The following is an 18,902-nucleotide window of genomic DNA, read 5'->3' as shown; positions in this document are numbered from 1 at the left end:
AGATGAGCAGAGAACCCTGTTTCTGCTGCTGTGTGTCGTCGGTATTGTTGGATCTGTTTGTGGTTATGTGTTGAAAAGCATACTAAAAGTGTTGTTACAAATTGTTGTAAAAGATCCTGTTGTTGTATTGATTGATTAGCGCTGTGGAAATTGATATACTGTGTAATAAATGATACCTTATTCATGTCAAGATAACGTGATCATGGCGGAGGGGTTGAGTAAAACAACAGCCAGGACATAGAGAGGCTTCTTACTAAAATATGATCAAATATACTTACATACAAAACAGGGAAAATTAGAAATAAAGACCTGTCTTTAATATTAACCTACTACTAATAAAGATAAGATTGAGGTAATTAAAAGCTACAGCCTCTAATTTTACAGTAAATAAGTAAGAATCTTCTCAAGGAAGTTTTGTCAAATTGTTAAAAATTCAAATTCTCTTTCAATTTTTGTAAAACAATAAACTAAAAAGTGTAAAAAAAAAAAAAAAAGAAATGTCACGGTTGAATACGGTGTGCCTGCACACACCATATACACTGAGTGTAGGTTGAATGTTTAACAAGATAAGAAAGCAGGAAAAACATTTTCTGCTCCACAGTTGTAGTTTTTTTTCACATTTTGGCTTCTTTTCTTGTAATTACAGGACAATGTTACCTCTTCGGACAGACAGATATTATTCAACAATCTGAGGAAAGTTGTTGGTTAAATGCTCACAATTCATTCAATCCGGGTTTAAATACCAACAAATGGAAATGTGGCCACAACATGGATTCACTTTAGCTTATTTTTCTGTGCTGTACTGGAGCACTGTCAGTACTCCTGCATTAAAGGCAGAATAAGTAGGATCTTCAAAAAAAACCAAAAAAAACAACGAAGGCCCAACCACCCATAACTGCTGACATAACTGACTCAATCATAGATTTAAAAAAAAAGTCACAAAACACCCAATGTCAAAGTGTTAAAGAAAGTAAGAAGAAAATTCACTTTCTCTTTTTTTCTGAATCTGCACCAAAAGTGCAGAGTCTAAAGACCTACACAGAGACCCATCCTCAATCCAAGTTTCATGGAAATCTGTTGAGTAGATTTTGTGTTATCTTGCTGACAAACCAAGCAACCAAACAACGGACACGGGTGAAAACATAACCTTTTAAGTGGAGAAAACAGGCCCTCTCAATCATCACGTATGAACCACTAGTAGTGTGCTGCGGTGTTTGCATCTACAGAGACCCAGTCCTCTGCGTGTATGTTTTTTAAATTTTACTTGATTTGGGACGTTTCTGGACATCAACCTTTGGGAAGTGGGCATATAGCCCCCAGCCAATAAAAGCACACAGGGTATGAGGGCAGGATTCTGTAAAAATATAGCGACTAGGTGCCAGATCATGCACACAAGTCCAGGAGTCCAGAAGGAGGGTTGTGTTTAGAAAATTCTACTCATTCTGCCTTTAACTTGTCCTAAATGTTTATAAATTGGTCTTTCCAGACACAATGTCTTGATATAGAGATAAAGTCAGGAGAACATAGTCCTTCTTAGAGACATCTAAGAAATACAGAGGATCCTGGGTGACATCGGGATTAAAACCCTCCTGGACCAGCTTCACCTTTTGTTGCTTGAAGGTCTCGGTCACATCCAGAGAGGTCTGAAAACACAGAAAGGGATACAAACAAGCAATTTACCTTGACACTTAAAAACACGTACTGAAGGTAATGAATATCTGAAAGACTTACCTGTATTCTGAGAAACCACGGCCAGGCATATGCAGGAAGTGTTTTTACTACATGGTTGTAGAGTTTTGTCCCATTTAATTTGTGAGCCGGGTTTAAGACGATAGCAGCCATACCTGCTCGACCTTCATATCCTGCATACACAGAACGGAAAAGGTCACTGTGTCACAATGAAAAATAGCAAAGTAAGCGTAGTGCCTCCATTATCTTGCTTTGATATGTCTATGATATATGACTATGGAGGCCCTGAAGTGCAACATTAATAGAGCTGCAAAGTGGACAGAGCTGCTGGTACTCAAAGTATTTAACACCACTGTAAAAAATGACATACAGCTATTTGTTAGATAAGCGTGATTTTACGTTTTTTATTATTACTACCTTATTATTAAACACTTTTCTTTCTAACCTCCCCAAGCATGTGCAATATTTTACATCTGTTCATTTTTGTCTATGTAACTTATTGTTATGTTTTAGGTACCACTGTGTTACTGTAGACACCACTGGACTTTCTACTCTGTACTGTCTTGTCAGTTACATACAGTTTTTCAGTTGACTGTAGCCATATGCACCCCTACTGCCCATGAAACATTTCCCCTTGGGGAAAATGAAGTATATCTCATCTTATTTCATGTTATGCCTAAAATAGAGTTGTTGTCATCCACAAAGACCTCAAATTGAAATCTGAAGAAACAATACAATACGTGCACACAGTACACCTGTAGTTTATGCCTGTGCTGTTTCTGTGAAGGTGATTTGATCTGACCAACTATAAATGCTGGAAATGCAAAGTGCTTTTCATGTGCAGTAAAAATGTTTTGAATGTTTAAAGAGAAAAAAAATATTTGAGTAACTCAAATTTTTGTGGCATACATTTTTTAGGATAGGTCTGATTTTGAAGTAATCCAGAAGTATTCCAATTAGATTACAGTTTTCTGTAATACAATGATTTACGTTAATAATTACAAAAATGGCGTGTAATTTGTATTCAGTCATTGACTACATTTTCAAAGTAATCTGATCCAACCCTTAATCACAGTGCAACACTTTTCCACAGACTGAGATTCCACAGACCTGGTATGGTGACTCCATAGACATTGGCCTCCTGGATAAAATCAAGAAGACCTAAAACATCTGACACCTCTGTGGTGGAAACATTCTCTCCCTTCCACCTGTTGAACACAAGGTTAGATACAGTTAGCCTGCAATAACATTTGTTTTTTTGGCCACCAGAGACTATTTGGGAACAAATATTGACATCTCAGAATTTTAAAGCTGGTTCAGTTGGTAAAGTTGTTAACCAACAGTTGCCTATTTATGCAACCAGTCATGTGTAAACAGTTTGTTGAATGTTGACTGATTAGTTTTAGTTTCAGTATGCCAATATGATAGCAACAATACATTTCAGTTGTCTATCCACGTTCTCAACAAACTTGCCTCCTAAAATAAAAAACCCCTGGCAAGGTTGCGTTAACACAGTTTGAATTTTACAGACAATAGGGGGTACCTGAAGGTGTCTCCTATGCGGTCACGGAAGTAAAGAAAGTCCCTGTAATCATGGAGCAGGAGGTCTCCGGTGTTGAAATAGACATCACCAGCTTTGAAAACATTCCTGAGCAGCTTCTTCTCAGACAGGATGTTGTTCCCTGCATAGCCGAGGAACTGGTTCATAGCTGTGAGAGGAGCGACCAGGATCCCTGCCTCTCCTGTACACAGAAACAGGATGTAATTAGTTTAGTAGACACATGAGCCCTTCCTCTGTAAATACACATAATGCGTATACAACAGACTTTATGACTCTTTTTTTACATGCATACAGTTTTAATTTAGAAAAGTACAAAGTACAGTGCTTGTAAGAACGTCGGTAATCAACAATTGTCCAATTGTGCCCATAAGTCATAGCAAAACGATAGTGTCTTTGCTGGGAGTTAAAAATCACCTGAGACTGTCGATCACAATTGATTCCATCAATATTTGAATGAAGAAATGTGAATCTTTCCAAGCACTAATACAAACTTCTGAATTAGACTGGATGACTTTCATGTCGAAGGACTTGTCATGCGATACATTTACCTATTTGTGCTTGTATGCATCTTCCAGAGTCTGTTCGGACTGGTTCATATGTTTGTGGATCATATCTCAGGAGCTGAAAGGGCATGGAAAGCTGAAAGAGAGGACATGACAATAGCTGTTACTTGATGAGCCACTGTTTTAGCAGTTAGCATTTGTCTAACGAGGTTATATTACCATTGATGTATTTCAGTAAATAAAACTACCAGATCATTGTTAAAAACAGTGGTGCATGAAGATCCGGCCGGTAGCGACTCCAAATTATGCTACATTTTTGTTTTTTTGAACATCATTTTTTCCACTCTATTGCTGAAACAAGAACTGCTTATGGCCGAAAAACTGTTAACTATTGGAGAAGAAAGCAGATGTTTTGGATTAAGAGCAGCAGACTTTGAGACCATCATGGTCCATGGCGTCTTTCGACCTGACCGTTTGGACCAGCCCAGAGAGGAAGAGAGTCAGAATAAGAGTCATGCTAATCCAGCTTGGTTTAAGGCTGCTCCTGGCTGATGTCTGGTCACAGGAAAAGGAAATGGACACAATGGGACTCAGGCTGACAAAACAACGTGAAATCAGAGGCTGTTGTGCCCACAGAGACCTGTCTCTACCACAACATCTCGGGTCAAGCTGTTGCAATTGACGGGGGGACTGTTATCTGAGCCGACAGAGCGCAGGACTACAGCTGGGAGAGGAGAGGTGGACTAACAGCGATGCTTGGTGCTCACACACAGTCAGAGTTGATGGATAGTGTTTCCCAGATGTCGAACTTTTGACATGAAGATGTCGACCATGTTATCATCACCATCATATTGCTGCTGTTTACATATAGTACACCCTGACGCAGATTCAAAAGATGCACTATGTGTTTATGCATAATTGTATATAAATAACTGTATATATGTTCTGTAATTTGTGTACCATGAAGGAGTTTACAAACTAAATAAGTAAATAAATAACATTCTTAGAGATTTCTATGCTAACTTATAGACTTCAGAAAAAAAACATCCACTAATTTCTTAACAGCATTAATTTACCGCAACTCAGCAAGGAACAAATTGACTTGATTGACTCACCAATAACAGAGGACGAACCTTACACTGCCCTCAAGCTCATCCCCAACAACAAAGCACCAGGACCTGATGGCTTCCCTGCTGAGTTGAATAAACACTTCTGGTCAATTTTAGCTCCACTATTCAACAGACTTTTAACTGAAATAAAACAAAAATTCAAGAATGCCAGCAAATATGAACACAGCTACAATCTCACTGCTTCTAAAACCCAACAAAGATCCGACGCTACCATCTAGTTACAGCCCAATTTCTCGACTCAATGTGGACATTAAAATCAACAGTAAAACACTCGCTCACAGAATAGAAAAAAATCATTTCATGCATAATCCACCCAGACCAAACCGGCTTTACCAAAAGGTACACATTCATTCAGTAACAACCGCAGACTTTTTAATTGACTATACATCACTACAGCAAACAGCAACCATCATCATCTCACTAGATGCAGGAAAAGCCTGGAAATCATTTATCAACTGGGTTAAAATTCTATACACTGCACCTTCAGCCACTGTAATCACCAATGGACTTAAATCACAACGCTTCACACTACACAGGGGGACTAGGCAAGGATGCCCACTTTTTCCCTTCCTCTCCACCATTTTCATCCAACCACTAGCTGCAGCCATTCGTCAGAACACCCACATCAAAGGAATCCAGACACCAAGCACACATCATAAAATTAGTCTTTATGCGGATGACATATTGCTCTTCCTTCAAAACCCTCACTTATCACTAAAGAAAACTATCAAACTCATTGAAACATACTCCAACATCACTAATTACTCCATACACTTGCATAAATCCTCTATTCTTCCACTGCATAGCAACAGGCTGGGATGTGGCTGGGGTGTGTGCACCTATCCCTTTATACACAAGTCACATCATATGTCTGGGCATTATTATCTCCCTCAGGCTGTCAGAGTTGTTCAGTCTCAACTTCATCACACTGCTCAAAACAATAACTGATAACCTCCTTCATTGGATGAACCTTCCACTCTCCATCATGGGCAGAAAAGCAACCGTTAAAATGACAATACTCCCTAAAATAAATTACCTTTTCACAATGATCCCTACTCAACCCACCCTCTCCTGATACAAAGCTCTAGACTCAGATCACCAAATTCTATTGGAAAAACAAAATACCAAGAATCAAACAAACAAATCTACAAAAAACAAAAATTAATCATTATTCCCTAGGGAATCAACTTCAATACATATTCAAATGGATCCACTCCCAACAATAAGAAAACATTTGATTAGATATTGAACCGACAGTTTGCAATAACATTTTGATCTCAGACTTACCACTTCTCAGCCAACCTATCAGCTACCCTGACAGCCTGGTGGAGATTCTACAAAGTCACAAACTCCACTTTGGCATCTTCTAAATTCACCCCTATCTGGAACAACCCCGACATTCTAATCAACAAGAAACCAGTTCATTTCCACACTTGGTCACAGAAAGGAATCACACACTTTCAACACATCTTTCAGAATAATACACTGGTTTCATTCCACCACTAGGTCCAGGAGTATGGCATCGGGAGCTACAATTTCTGGAATACTTATAAATGAAATCATTGATCAGCCACCAACTTAGATCTACCCCCCTCAAAAGCAGAATTAATTACCAACCATTTGGCAAGAAAACTCCTCTCCAAAATATACAGAATAATATCACATTCACAAAAAACAATATCCATACTGTCAATAAAATGGTAAATGACCTATCAAATGCTCCTGATGCCAACTAAATCTACAACTAATACAATCCAAGATACTCCATAGAACTCACCTCACTGGACAGAAAACGTTTAAAAAATGGGATTCACACCAGAAAATTGTACAAACTGCACTCAAAACAACCCTGATAGTTACATTTACGCCTTCTGGCACTGCACACCCATTCAACAACCTCCATCCAATACACTGCAATAGAACCCCTCTCCATCTGGTCACCACTCATTCATTTTTTACAAACCTAATCCTTTATATAAAATTAAATTAAATTAAATTAAATTTATTTATGTTTTGCCTGTCAACCATTCATAATTTACACATACACCCATTGAAAACATACATATATACTGTACATACATACATACATATAAACATACACACAAACATACAAGGAATCAAAATAAGGGAAAGAAACAATGACATCAATAACTGTACTTTTAATAACAATGTTATTATTTTTTTGTTGTGCTTTTTTTTGTTATTTAATTACATTATTATTTAAATACTATAGTAATACATGTTATCTATTAACTAACTTATATACCTATTTAATATGGCTGTCAAAGTTAAATTGATAATAATGCGTTAACGCAAAGTCCACTTAACGGCGTTCATTTTTTGGACATGTGATTAATGCACACACGTTATGACCCTCGGCCCGCTCCGTAGTTGGGTAATCAGGAAGCGATGCAGCAGTAACGTTGTGGATGGCAGCAGAAACAAACCTCCTTGAGCAGAAATGGATAAAGAAAAGGGTCTTCAAAGTTAAGCTTCAAAGCCCTGCCAGATGGTTCTCTCCACAAGAACAAAGTTATTTGTATATACTGTCGATGAGAACTGAGTTACCACCGGAGTGGTTGGAGTGGAATGGAGATTCTCTTTTTGTTTTTTGTTTTTCTAGAGCAAATTTTAAAAATAGGAAAAAGGTGTTTACAGTATGACAAAGGAGTGATCTAAACCCCCATATGTTGTATCTCCAAAAATACAAGATATAAATAAACGCAGAGTGGTTCGAAGGAAACATTATCAAACATCTCGTACCTTGTTGAAATAGCTCGCCCTACCAATCGCCCCGACCTCATCAGTGTAGTTGAGGAAGCCGATGCTGGCCTCAGTCAAGCCGTAACCTTCTCTGATCTTGACCTTTCCAAACCGTTTGACAAACTCCATCCAAACATCTGACCTGAGACCACTTCCTGCTGCCAGCCGAACACTGTGAGCTTTCTCCTCTGGAACCTGGAGGCAGAATAAGACTTCATTAAAAAGCACTGTCACTTCTTCAAGGACAAGTCTAACCTTTCGGGAAATAAGCTTACACACTGGCTTGTCCAGAGTCAAATGAGAAGATTTATGTTGTATGCTTCTCTGTGTACATAGACAGATCTGGAAAATGTTTAGCGTAACTATGCAAACTGCTTCTAACAGCTAAATGAGTTTTATCTTTCTTGTTGCCCAAAGGCTCTCTTTCTGTCATCTTTGCAGTAGGAAATTGCTAATAAAAGTGAAGTGTTGTTGTACAGATTAATTGGTGATTGAAAATATCAAGGCACCTACGTTTGTTTCACCCCTTGAGACACACTATTTCCAAATGTTCTGTCAATAGATCAGTGGTTTGCCAGTTTTAAACATTAGATGTAAAGCTCATGAGTACATCTGCAAAGGGATGATCAAAAAGATGGGATTATTTCTCCCTGACACTACCCAGTAGTGTAGAGAGTAGGCTACTCTTGAGATGTAGAGAATTTCACTGAATAGTTACCTTACACAGACATGTAAAATGACATGACAGGGAGATGAAGAATCTGACTGGTGTTTTTTCAGTGTTTTCAGTCTTACTGTGGGATGGTTGACCAGGTATCGACAGAGCTCTCCGATGTACTGAACCACAGTCACATTGTGTTTCACACAGTCCTTCCAAAACTGACTGGCAGAAAACTTCTTTTTTAACACACACGTTGCACCTGTGATCCAAAGAACAGGATGGCAAGGCAAACAGGAAGAAGTGTAAGACAATGTACTGCTAAAAATTTTTTTTTAAATACATACTACATGGCTAACAAAGTAAATAGGGTGAGAAATTTCCTCTGCCTTGTCTCCTTGTATGTGAGGAAGTGAAAATTCCTTGTAGACTTATAAAAGGATATCCGTCATAATAAGAGTTTACTCCAACATTTGCCTTGGACCTTATAATAGACTGAATATAAGTAGCATGTTTGTCATGCTGCCACAGTCTAAGTCGTATTTACTCTGTGGGCACAGCAAGGTGATGGTCAAACCAACTACTGTAAATAATTTATGAAAGAAAGCTGCAGGGACTAAATCTGGACTCTGTTGTTTTGCCCTGTCTCAGTTAGGCCGGATTCTATAAATGACACATGACATTCCTGGGATATGATTTCCAACAGTAACAGTTGGAGAAACTAAGGATATTTTGTAGTTTTTCTGTTACAGTTTAATTGACTTAATGGGAAAAGATCATGGTTCGGATTAAAATAGACCCTTTCCCAACATTTACCATGTGTCACAAAGGATAACCTTCCATGGGCAATTTTCCTCAGTCCCTTTCCCAAGTTGCAAAGATATGACAACACAAAAGCGTGATTGGTCAGTTACAATGATGGTCCTGGAGCAACGCTGATTACAAGTGACAATCTCTGAGGCTGAAAAATTAAGCGAGCGACATGAGCGTTAACCAACAGACGGCTGCTGACGAGTTTTGGAGGGGACAGCCGTGGGCAGAGCCTGAAGCTTCTAGAGGAATAAACACCTGCAGTCGAGGAGAGCAGAGATTGTTTTTTAATCTTTTGGGATTAAAAAGTGGATTTATCTTCAATCTCACTTCTCTAACTTTATGAACGTACAGAGAGATGAGCAAAAGAAATGACACTGCACGATAGAAGAAAGTACTTACCAGATACTCAGTCTGATACTGACTTTGGTCAGAATTCATACTGAACATAAACACATACACACACACACACTGCCTGATGCCTGTTGTTGCTCACTATGTTACGGCTAATGTACAGTTAGGTATTCTATATATTTGGGCCAAATAAACCTGTGGTCAAACTTTAGTGAATAACTTGAGGTGAAATTCACTTCTCTTTATGTGTATTCACAGATAGCTTGTTAGCCTTAGCTAGCTTGATAACTTCCAGCTCATGGGCTTGTTTAACAAACTAGGCACAGCCAAGATGGCAACAGCTGGTACCACCCACATTGAGCTTCATTGTGAATCTGTTCACTACTTTTACAGAAGATGATTGATTATGTTGTTGATGAACAACACCAACACGGTGATAATGGATCATGCATAGTTCAGCATTCTGGAAAATACACTTTGTATTTCCTTTCTTTACAAGAGTGAGATGAGAAAATTGAAACCCCTTTCATAACTGTCTGTCAAGCTGGAATCAGGATGTGGTCAGACTGGCAGCAGAAGGAAAGAGCTAGTATTTGTCAGTCCAAAGTTTAAAAAAATACACTGGTCACAGTCAAAATACACCTCTGAAGTTCACTTATGAACATATCACATCTTGTTCATTGAATGTGTACACAAACAGAAATATAAAAAGAACAGCTTTTGGCTTTATGGGGGTTAAATGCTGGTACTATTTGTTGGCTAAGACCATCGCAGGGGCAGCGCTGAGTTCTGACTGAACTGATAAATTGCTGTTTGTCAAGAGCTTTTTCCAAAGTTCTCAGAAATTAAATATTGGGAGTTATATTGGGGATTATTTGGAAATTGTAGATATGTGAAGATAAGCAATAGTGTTGAAAGAAAATAATGGCTTCTGCTTCACAGACTTTGGACAGGAAGTGGCATGAACAGAGACTTGTTTTGTTATATGTATGTGTAGACAAAGTAATCACATGCGTCTGGCGGACAATTGAGTGGTGCAGTTTGTTTTTCTAAAACCCAGAAATCAGTTTTCATTTCATTTTTGCACATCTGGTTCCCTTGTCTCACAGTCTATGGTTTGTTTTCAATTTTTTTTTGGTTAAATGCCTGAAATAAGGTGTGTGCTTACCACGGGCTTAAGATATTTACACGTTCTGCTCTATTGTAGTAAAGTGAGTGCCCCAGAAAAATGTACTATGAAGGCTGAGTTTATATTGACTGCACAGCTATGGACAGCTTACCTAAGTGAATGCATCCTCCAATCCCTAACAGGGAAGCAGACATGTGGTAAAGAGGAAGAGTGATGTAGATGATGTCATCAGATGTGGCTCCACACATTTGAAAGAAGGCCATACTCATAATGGCTTTAAGATGACCTACACGGGCTGCCTTGGAGAGACCTGGAAGAGAATGGCACACACACTGGAAATGGTCCACATGCTGTATATGTCAAGTGAGGTTAAAGTTCTGCTGGGCGTCTCTATGACATTTAAATCCCTTACTTGGTTTAGTTTTTCCATTACTGCTCTGAAAGCAAAAATTGTATTTCGAACCATATGACTTAATTAAATGGACATGACTTGTAGTATTTGACTTTATAAGCTGCTTTCCTTTAAGGACATTAAGTGTTAGATATAATGTTATCTTCTTTGTATATATATATATATATATATATATATATATATATACACATACATACATACACACATATGTGTATATATATATATATATATATATATATATATATATATATATATATATATATATACATATATATATACATATATATATATATATATATGTATACATATGTATACATATATATATATATATATGTATACATATGTATACATATGTATATATATATATATATATATACATATGTATATCGTCTATCTTTGTCTTAGTTTAAGCTCTTTGTTTGAAGGAATCATTTTAAATGTACTTTTCTGAGTTGTGTACCACATAATTAATGTAAGATTGGACAGCTTTGGAATTTAAAACAAGAGTTAGCCATGCTAGCAGCTTTGTGAGGCTGTACTTAGACACAGTGTTGCTTTGAGCTAAATGTCAATATGCCAGCATGCTCACAATGACAATGTTAACATACCAATGTACAGCAGGTATTGTTTCAAGTTCTTAATCTTGGTTCAGGTTGTTAGCATGCTAACATTTGCAAATCTTAAATAAAGAGATAGTAAAGCTGAGGCTGCTGGGAATGTCATTACATTTTTCAAGTATTTGGTAACACCGAGGCCCTCCCAGTTCATGTCATGGATTTCCTTTTAAAAACCATCAATCAATCATTTTAAAACTAAATTCATGAGACCTTGCAAAAATCCTATAGTACTCCAAATACATTTTTTAGGATTTTTTAGTTTCAACATGATTTGATTTTTTTTTTAGAAAATCCATGACATGAACTGTGAAGACATCTGGATTTTGGGTGAATTGGCATGGAATGACCGATTTGTTAATAGTTATTTACAAAGAAAACTACTGGTCATTTATTCATTACTGTGTCCTTTGGGATCTGTATAAGTCTTTATCCCACAGGTCATAAAGATTGCAGCAATTTCAATCAATGCAGATATGTATTACTAAATTGCACATATATTCCGTATCTTTATACTAGCATGAACATGACAAATGTAACGCTGATTTAACAGTCTCACCTCAAGACCCATTTGGTGGCTTTTCTGGAGCTTTTTTCATTTGTTGCTTTATCTTAAAGTGCTCAGATTTTTACCTCCACCAAAGAAATTCTGTTTTCGCCCGTGTCCCGTTTGTGGGTTGGGTCTCTACCCAGAACAGACCCCATTAACTTTTGCCGTGGATCTGGATAAAGGGATGAATCCTGGAATCTCTTCTCCCTTTCTGTGAGAAACATTGTGAGATTTTTCACATTTTCACTAATTTCTCAGGGAATAATGCATGGATCTTGATCAATAAAATCACGCACATGTAGGTATCTGGTAACTATGAGTGAGAACAACTTGATGCAGACCCAAATAAAAATCCAGATCTAGCTGATTTAAATAAGTTTTATTTGAAATTGGATTAGGCTGATTGAATTAAAGGGGACTGCTGGACCTCGGCGGAGGTATACGCTCTGCTTGTTCTAGTTTGTTTATTTGTTTAATGTATAATTCCATGACAACTGGGCAAACTCCATCTGTGGAGAGAGATCGTGTGAGGCATTTGAAATCTCCAGAGTGTCAACTAAATAGTGTCCACATGTATGCAGAGCAATCCCTAACAACATTAAAACATGTTTTCATAAAATCATTAGTATTAAATTTCCACTTTTTTTCTGAGCACAGGGACTTTTTGTCCTTGTTGGCAAAATAGCTGAGTCATTAAGGTTCATTTATACTTACTTCCTATGTATCAGGAGCTCCTGCTTTGTGTTTCATTATTGTAATATCATAGTAGGACTTGTTTTTATCAATCCAATAACTTAAGTCTCTACTTAAATCGTTTTGAATGTGATTTTTTGTGCATTTTAAGGTGGCTGGCCAGCTGTAGGTTATGTTTTAACTAAAGAATACAATGATCGTGCAGTACCTGTAGTGCCTGAAGTAAAAATAAAGAGAAAGTTGGACATGATGTCAACTTTAGGGAGGTCACTTAGGGGTTCTCCAGACATGTGTTCCAGCTTATCTAACAAACTGCTGAAATCTTCAGAGGGGGATGTGTGATCCACCACCCACACAGTCATGTTGTCCTTAAGATCAGGTAGCACTTCCTCCACCAACCGCACCAACTCTGGAGAAAATAGACACAATAGGTTATCCCACTGCTGCTTCATCTGACAGAGTGAAAGCCAATAAACAAGAACACACAAACAGCAGTTCAGTCCACTCTACAGTCCTTTTAGAGGCTGTGGTGTTGGATCAGACTGAACTGTACTCTAAAATGTTCCTGCTATTTTGTCCTCTCCTACACACAGATGTGTATGTGTATATATGTGTGAGGTTGAGGTCATGATAACACCTTCCATGATCATTTACAGACCATGACACTGAAAGGATTTAGGTAAAAAGTCAATATGATCATCATTCAGGGCAGCAATCAATCCAACACAGAGGTGCTTATTGATAAGAGAGGTCATGGCATGGTACTTTGATCTCTAACTGTCAGTATGGCTGATAGCATTAGGAAACTTCCATCTGGATGGCCTTACTTGAAAAATGTTAACTTTTACTCCACAATAAAAGGACAGATAGTGATGTTACAACAGCTACAATCACCAGATAACCCATTGACCTTGCTGGAATAAAATCATGTCAGTCATTGCAATTGAGAAGTGAAAACTGATACAGAAAGCTTGTGTTAAGCTTGTGGAAGTTGATAGAAAAAGCTCCCACAGTATAAGGTAAAGTTAAGCGCGTAACATTTAGATACAGTAAAATGAGATTCGCTTAAAAATTCAGGGGTTCACGAATTCTTAATTTTAAGACCCCCATTTTACCAGCTTTAGTTGATGTGGTCTTGAGCAGTAAAAATTGTAACTGTTACAGCAAAATACAATATCTACCAATTGGTGAAAAGAACTGCATACAATAAACCATAGCCAAAAAAGCAACAAAGCCTACATTGCTGTTACATCTAATACTCCTTTGCCAATGGACAAAAAACCCACTAACATCCACCAGCATCTGGCTTTTATCTTACAGTGGAAAGGGTACAGTTGGCAATGATTCCCAGGTCAAATGACTCTGCAGTAGTAACAGGTGTTTATCGGCTCCAGCTCCGATTGGCTGTGATGAACACCCAGGTGGACATGCTAATTTTCACCATTTTGTCAGGTGCAATGCTATTACATGTGTTACAGTTAAAGGGGCGCTGTGTAGTTTTGGAGAAGAAATTCAAATTCATTATTATACATGTGACTGACAGGTGTTTTTTGCTGCCCAGGTGTGTCCTATCACATCGATTATTTAAACAATAAATGGTGCTGAATGTCTACTCTCAGTTTCAGCTTTGAGTTTTGCCTTTGCAGACTGCATTTATAGTTAAAAAGGTGTAACCAACATAAAGACCAGAGAGCTGTCTATGGGAGAAAAGCAAGCAATTTTGAAGCTGACAGACAATGAGACAAAGATGAACCTTTACCAAAGTGATGGAAAGGCTAATGTGCGGAGAAAGAAAGGATCTGCTCATGATCCCAAACACACAAGCTCATCTGTGAAATAAGATGGAGGTAATGTCATGGCTTGGGCTTGCATGGCTTCTTCTGGGACGGGCTCATTGATCTTCATTGATGATGTAACACATGATGGCAGCAGAGTTCATCAGGGGAAAGAAGTGGAAGGTTTGGGGCGCTATGGAGACGCGAACGATGTAGGACGTGTTTTTTCGGTCGCTCCTCAGGAATGTGATAATAATATAGTTTAAATGTAATTTTAAGTTTCTCGTCTGTCTGCAACTTTAAGGTGATTGAACGTTTTTTAAGAGACCTGCATCTTGAGAGTCGGAACCGCATTAATGTCGACCTCTCGGGCGAAAAATGAGCCTACGAAGTCAGGTCGGAACAGGCCGCAACTCCAGCCCTCGGAGCCCGAGTCACCTGAGAGGCCAAGTGCTAATGAGGAGATGCTACGTAGCATTAAGGTGATGATGGACGACCAACGAACTGAAATTGTGGCAAAATTCGAGTCAATCATATTGGAGCTGGTCAAGAAGGAGGTGGCGACTGCTCTCAAACCGCTGCAGGAAAAAGTCTCCCTGCAAAGTGGAACTATTAGTGACCTGGAGCGCTCCGCTAATGAGCACTCGGACCAGCTGACTGGTATGCAGGTGAACATGGCTAAGCTATCTGCTACGGTGGAGTCTCTGGGCAAGAAATGTGAAGAATTGGAGGCACGCTCTAGATGGCATAATATTCGACTAGTGGGTCTGCCCGAGGGATCCGAGGGTCCCCAACCTACAGAGTCTATTGCCAAACTTTTAATGGACCTGCTGGGACTCGACGAGATGCCCGGGCTCGACAGGGCTCACCGCACTTTGCGTGCTAAACCAAAGGAGGGAGAGCCACCACGCCCGATGGTCATCAGGGTGACACAGTTTCAGGTGAGGAATGCCATTCTCCGCCGCGCTGGACAGAGCGCCCCTCTGCTGCACAACGGGAAGAGGGTGCACATTTTTCCGGACTTTACACCGACTGTGGCCAAGCGGAGGGCGGCTTTCGCCCAGGTGAAGAGGGAGCTCCATGCCTGTGCTAACGTTAAATTCGGCCTCCGGTACCCGGCTACTCTACACATCACCATGTCTAGCGGCCAGACCCACAGATTTGAAGACCCGGACCAGGCTCTGGAGTTCGTCAACAAGAGCCTTAAGAAGAATCCGGCCCTGGAGAGTGACTAACTTTGGACTCCACATGTGCTTTTTGACTCGGTTTGTATTTCTGCGGCAGTAGGCTGCATATCTAGCAGGTAACACACGTGTTATGCTGCTGTTGTCTTGTTTATAGACTAAATACAGTATTGACTGTGTACTGACTGAAAGTTTTATTGCTTCACTCAGAGCATATTGGTGCTATTTTTATTTTCATTCTTCTTTCGGTAAGTCTCTATTTTTTTAATTCATTTTTTATTTTATTTTTAAAAAAATCCATGGCACCTTTTTCTGTTTATTACTTTATTTATTCTTATTTGGGACAGCCCATATTCACACTCCCTGAGGTCGTTTAGCAGTGCGGTTAAGCTGCTGGTAACGACAGGTTTTATCTCAACGTGGGGTGAGGTAGCACGCATCATTGTCTTGATGCTTCTGCTAGGTGAGGAGGAAGGTGGTGCGTTCTGTTCTAATGTTGGGGGGTTGTTAGTTCGTGTAGTTCTTCTGGGCAATGGGTTGGCACCTATGCTACTTTTCCGGATGTTTGGAGTGGACGTGTATCGCGTTTTTTTTGTTTTTGTTTTTTTTTTCTCTTCGCTGTTTTTGTTTGTTACATACTGAATTCTTTGTCCTTTAATGACACAGGTTAAGAGAACACTATCTAGCGTGGGCGGGGATATTAAATTTGTGAGTTTAAACTGTAAGGGCCTGAATAATCCAATCAAGCGTAGTAAAGTGTTGCACTACTTACACCACCTCGATGCTCATATAATATATTTGCAGGAAACCCATTTAAAAGAGATAGATAGTGTAAGACTGAAGAAGAGCTGGGTCGGGAAAATATACCATTCCTCATTTTCCAGTAAATCTAGAGGGGTTGCTATTCTTTTACATAGAGATATTCCTTTTGTCCATGTTAAGACAATCTCTGATTCTGCAGGCAGGTTTATAGCTGTCATGGGACACATTTTCGATATAAAGGTGACTCTTGCTAATGTTTATGCTCCCAACTGGGATGATGAGTCCTTTTTTAGACAGGTTCTCTCAATGCTACCGGACTTGTCCATGTATAATTTAATCTTAGGAGGGGACTTTAACTGTTGGCTGAATCCTTCCTTGGATCGTTCTTCCTCGACCTCGGCTGCTCTGTCCAAATCGACCAAAGTGATTCAAGCCTTAATGAATGAGTTTAATGTTGTTGATCCTTGGCGTTTTTTTAATCCGGATAAAAGGGAATATTCATTTTTCTCACATATTCACCGTACCTATACACGAATTGACTTCTTTTTAGTGGATAGCAAGTTGTTGTCCTCCATATCTGGCTGTAAATATGATTCGATTGTGGTGTCGGACCACGCCTCTATTTCTATGAACGTTTATTTTTTAGTTTGTTAATACAAGACCACCATGGCGCCTAGATACACATTTACTGTTGGATACAGACTTTATTAAATTTGTCTCTGAGCAATTAGAATTCTTTTTTCAGGTTAACAAAACTCCAGAAATAACAGCCTCTGGGTTGTGGGAAACGATGAAAGCTTTTATCAGGGGGGAGATTATTTCCTATAAGGCTCATCAGAGGAAATCTAGAAGAGAGAAGCTAACCAAGCTATCCCAACGCATTGCACTACTAGATTCTTTATATGCAGTCTCAAAACTGCCAGATACTTATAAGGAGCGAATGACTTTACAAGCTGAATATGATCTTGTCATGTCACAGTACACTACTGAACTTTTGCTTCATTCAAGATCTAAATTTTATGAACAGGGAGATAAGACTAGTAAACTCTTGGCCCACCGGCTACGTCAAATATCTGCATCTCAGTTAATTCCTCAAATTGAGACTGGCGCGGGTGTAACATCTGATCCTTTGGAAATTAATAAAACTTTTGTGGAATTCTATAAATTACTATATTCATCTGATTGTCGTAATACCTCTGCGGATATGATCTCCTTCTTTGATAGGTTTGACACTCCCACTTTGGATCGGGTTGTTGCTGAGGAACTGGAACGTCCTATCACAGCAATTGAACTTGAGGCGGCAGTTAAATCATTACAAAGTGGTAAAAGTCCGGGCCCAGATGGCTTTCCAGCCGAGTTTTATAAAATATTCTGGAAACAGCTGGCCCCGCACCTATTAGAGATGTTCACTGAGTCTTACAGGTCAGGCACACTTCCCCACACCCTAAACCAGGCTTGCATTTCTTTGCTTTTAAAGAAAGGTAAAGACCCACTTTCATGCGGTTCATATCGTCCCATTAGTCTGTTGAATGCTGACTTTAAACTGTTGTCTAAGTTGCTAGCCAGACGCTTAGAAGTTGTCTTACCCTCAATTATATCTTTGGATCAAACCGGGTTTATTCGTAACAGACACTCTTTTTTTAATCTTAGAAGGGTGTTTAATGTGGTTTATAATCCTCCTCCAACCGCTCTCCCAGAAGCTCTGATAGCTCTGGATGCCGAGAAGGCGTTTGACAGGGTAGAGTGGGATTATCTTTTTTTATTTTAGGGAAATTTGGTTTTGGGGAAAAATTGTTTCATGGGTCAGGTTATTATATGCTTCTCCTCAGGCTTTGGTCAGGACAAATGGCACAAATTCTGAATATTTTAAGTTACATCGTTCTACAAGGCAGGGTTGCCCTTTAAGTCCGCTCTTATTTGCCATTGTGATGGAGCCTCTATCAATTGCTCTGCGGTCTCATCCTGATATATGTGGTATAACCAGAAATGGTGTAGAGCTGAAGGTGGCGCTGTACGCGGATGATCTTTTGTTGTTTTTGTCTCATCTGTCACGTTCTATTCCTGCAGCCCTCTCAGTCCTAGACGAATTTAGTAGATTCTCAGGATATAAGCTTAATCTGGGCAAAAGTGAAATGTTTACTGTTAATGGAGAGGTAAATGAAATTTCACTTCAACTCCCAAATGTACCATTTAAGATTGTGAACTCTGGCTTTGTTTATCTCGGAGTACATGTTACCAAAACGTTGGTTAATCTCTATAGGAATAATTATCTCTTTCTGCTCACAAAAATTAAACAAGATTTTGAGCGATGGTCG

At 39.0% G+C, this 18,902-nt stretch overlaps 1 protein-coding gene across 1 annotated transcript in view; it reads right to left on the bottom strand.

Annotated features, from left to right (window-relative positions):
• Positions 1–1,245: 1,245 nt before the first annotated feature.
• LOC141005708 (long-chain fatty acid transport protein 6) overlaps positions 1,246–18,902 on the bottom strand; it is a 23,798-nt gene continuing 6,141 nt past the window's right edge. Inside the window, exons 2-10 of the mRNA XM_073477672.1 lie at positions 13,075–13,275; positions 10,749–10,907; positions 8,442–8,566; positions 7,647–7,841; positions 3,799–3,889; positions 3,233–3,431; positions 2,800–2,897; positions 1,732–1,862; positions 1,246–1,643 (exon numbers count right to left, since the gene is read on the bottom strand). Of these exons, the coding sequence (XP_073333773.1) occupies positions 1,467–1,643; positions 1,732–1,862; positions 2,800–2,897; positions 3,233–3,431; positions 3,799–3,889; positions 7,647–7,841; positions 8,442–8,566; positions 10,749–10,907; positions 13,075–13,275 (1,376 nt within the window). The 3' untranslated portion in view covers positions 1,246–1,466. The remainder of the gene's footprint in view (positions 1,644–1,731; positions 1,863–2,799; positions 2,898–3,232; positions 3,432–3,798; positions 3,890–7,646; positions 7,842–8,441; positions 8,567–10,748; positions 10,908–13,074; positions 13,276–18,902) is intronic.

The sequence above is a fragment of the Pagrus major genome, chromosome 12 (assembly GCF_040436345.1).
Source record: "Pagrus major chromosome 12, Pma_NU_1.0".
NCBI classification, from domain to species: domain Eukaryota; kingdom Metazoa; phylum Chordata; class Actinopteri; order Spariformes; family Sparidae; genus Pagrus; species Pagrus major.
This window is presented reverse-complemented; position numbering and strand designations above follow the sequence as displayed.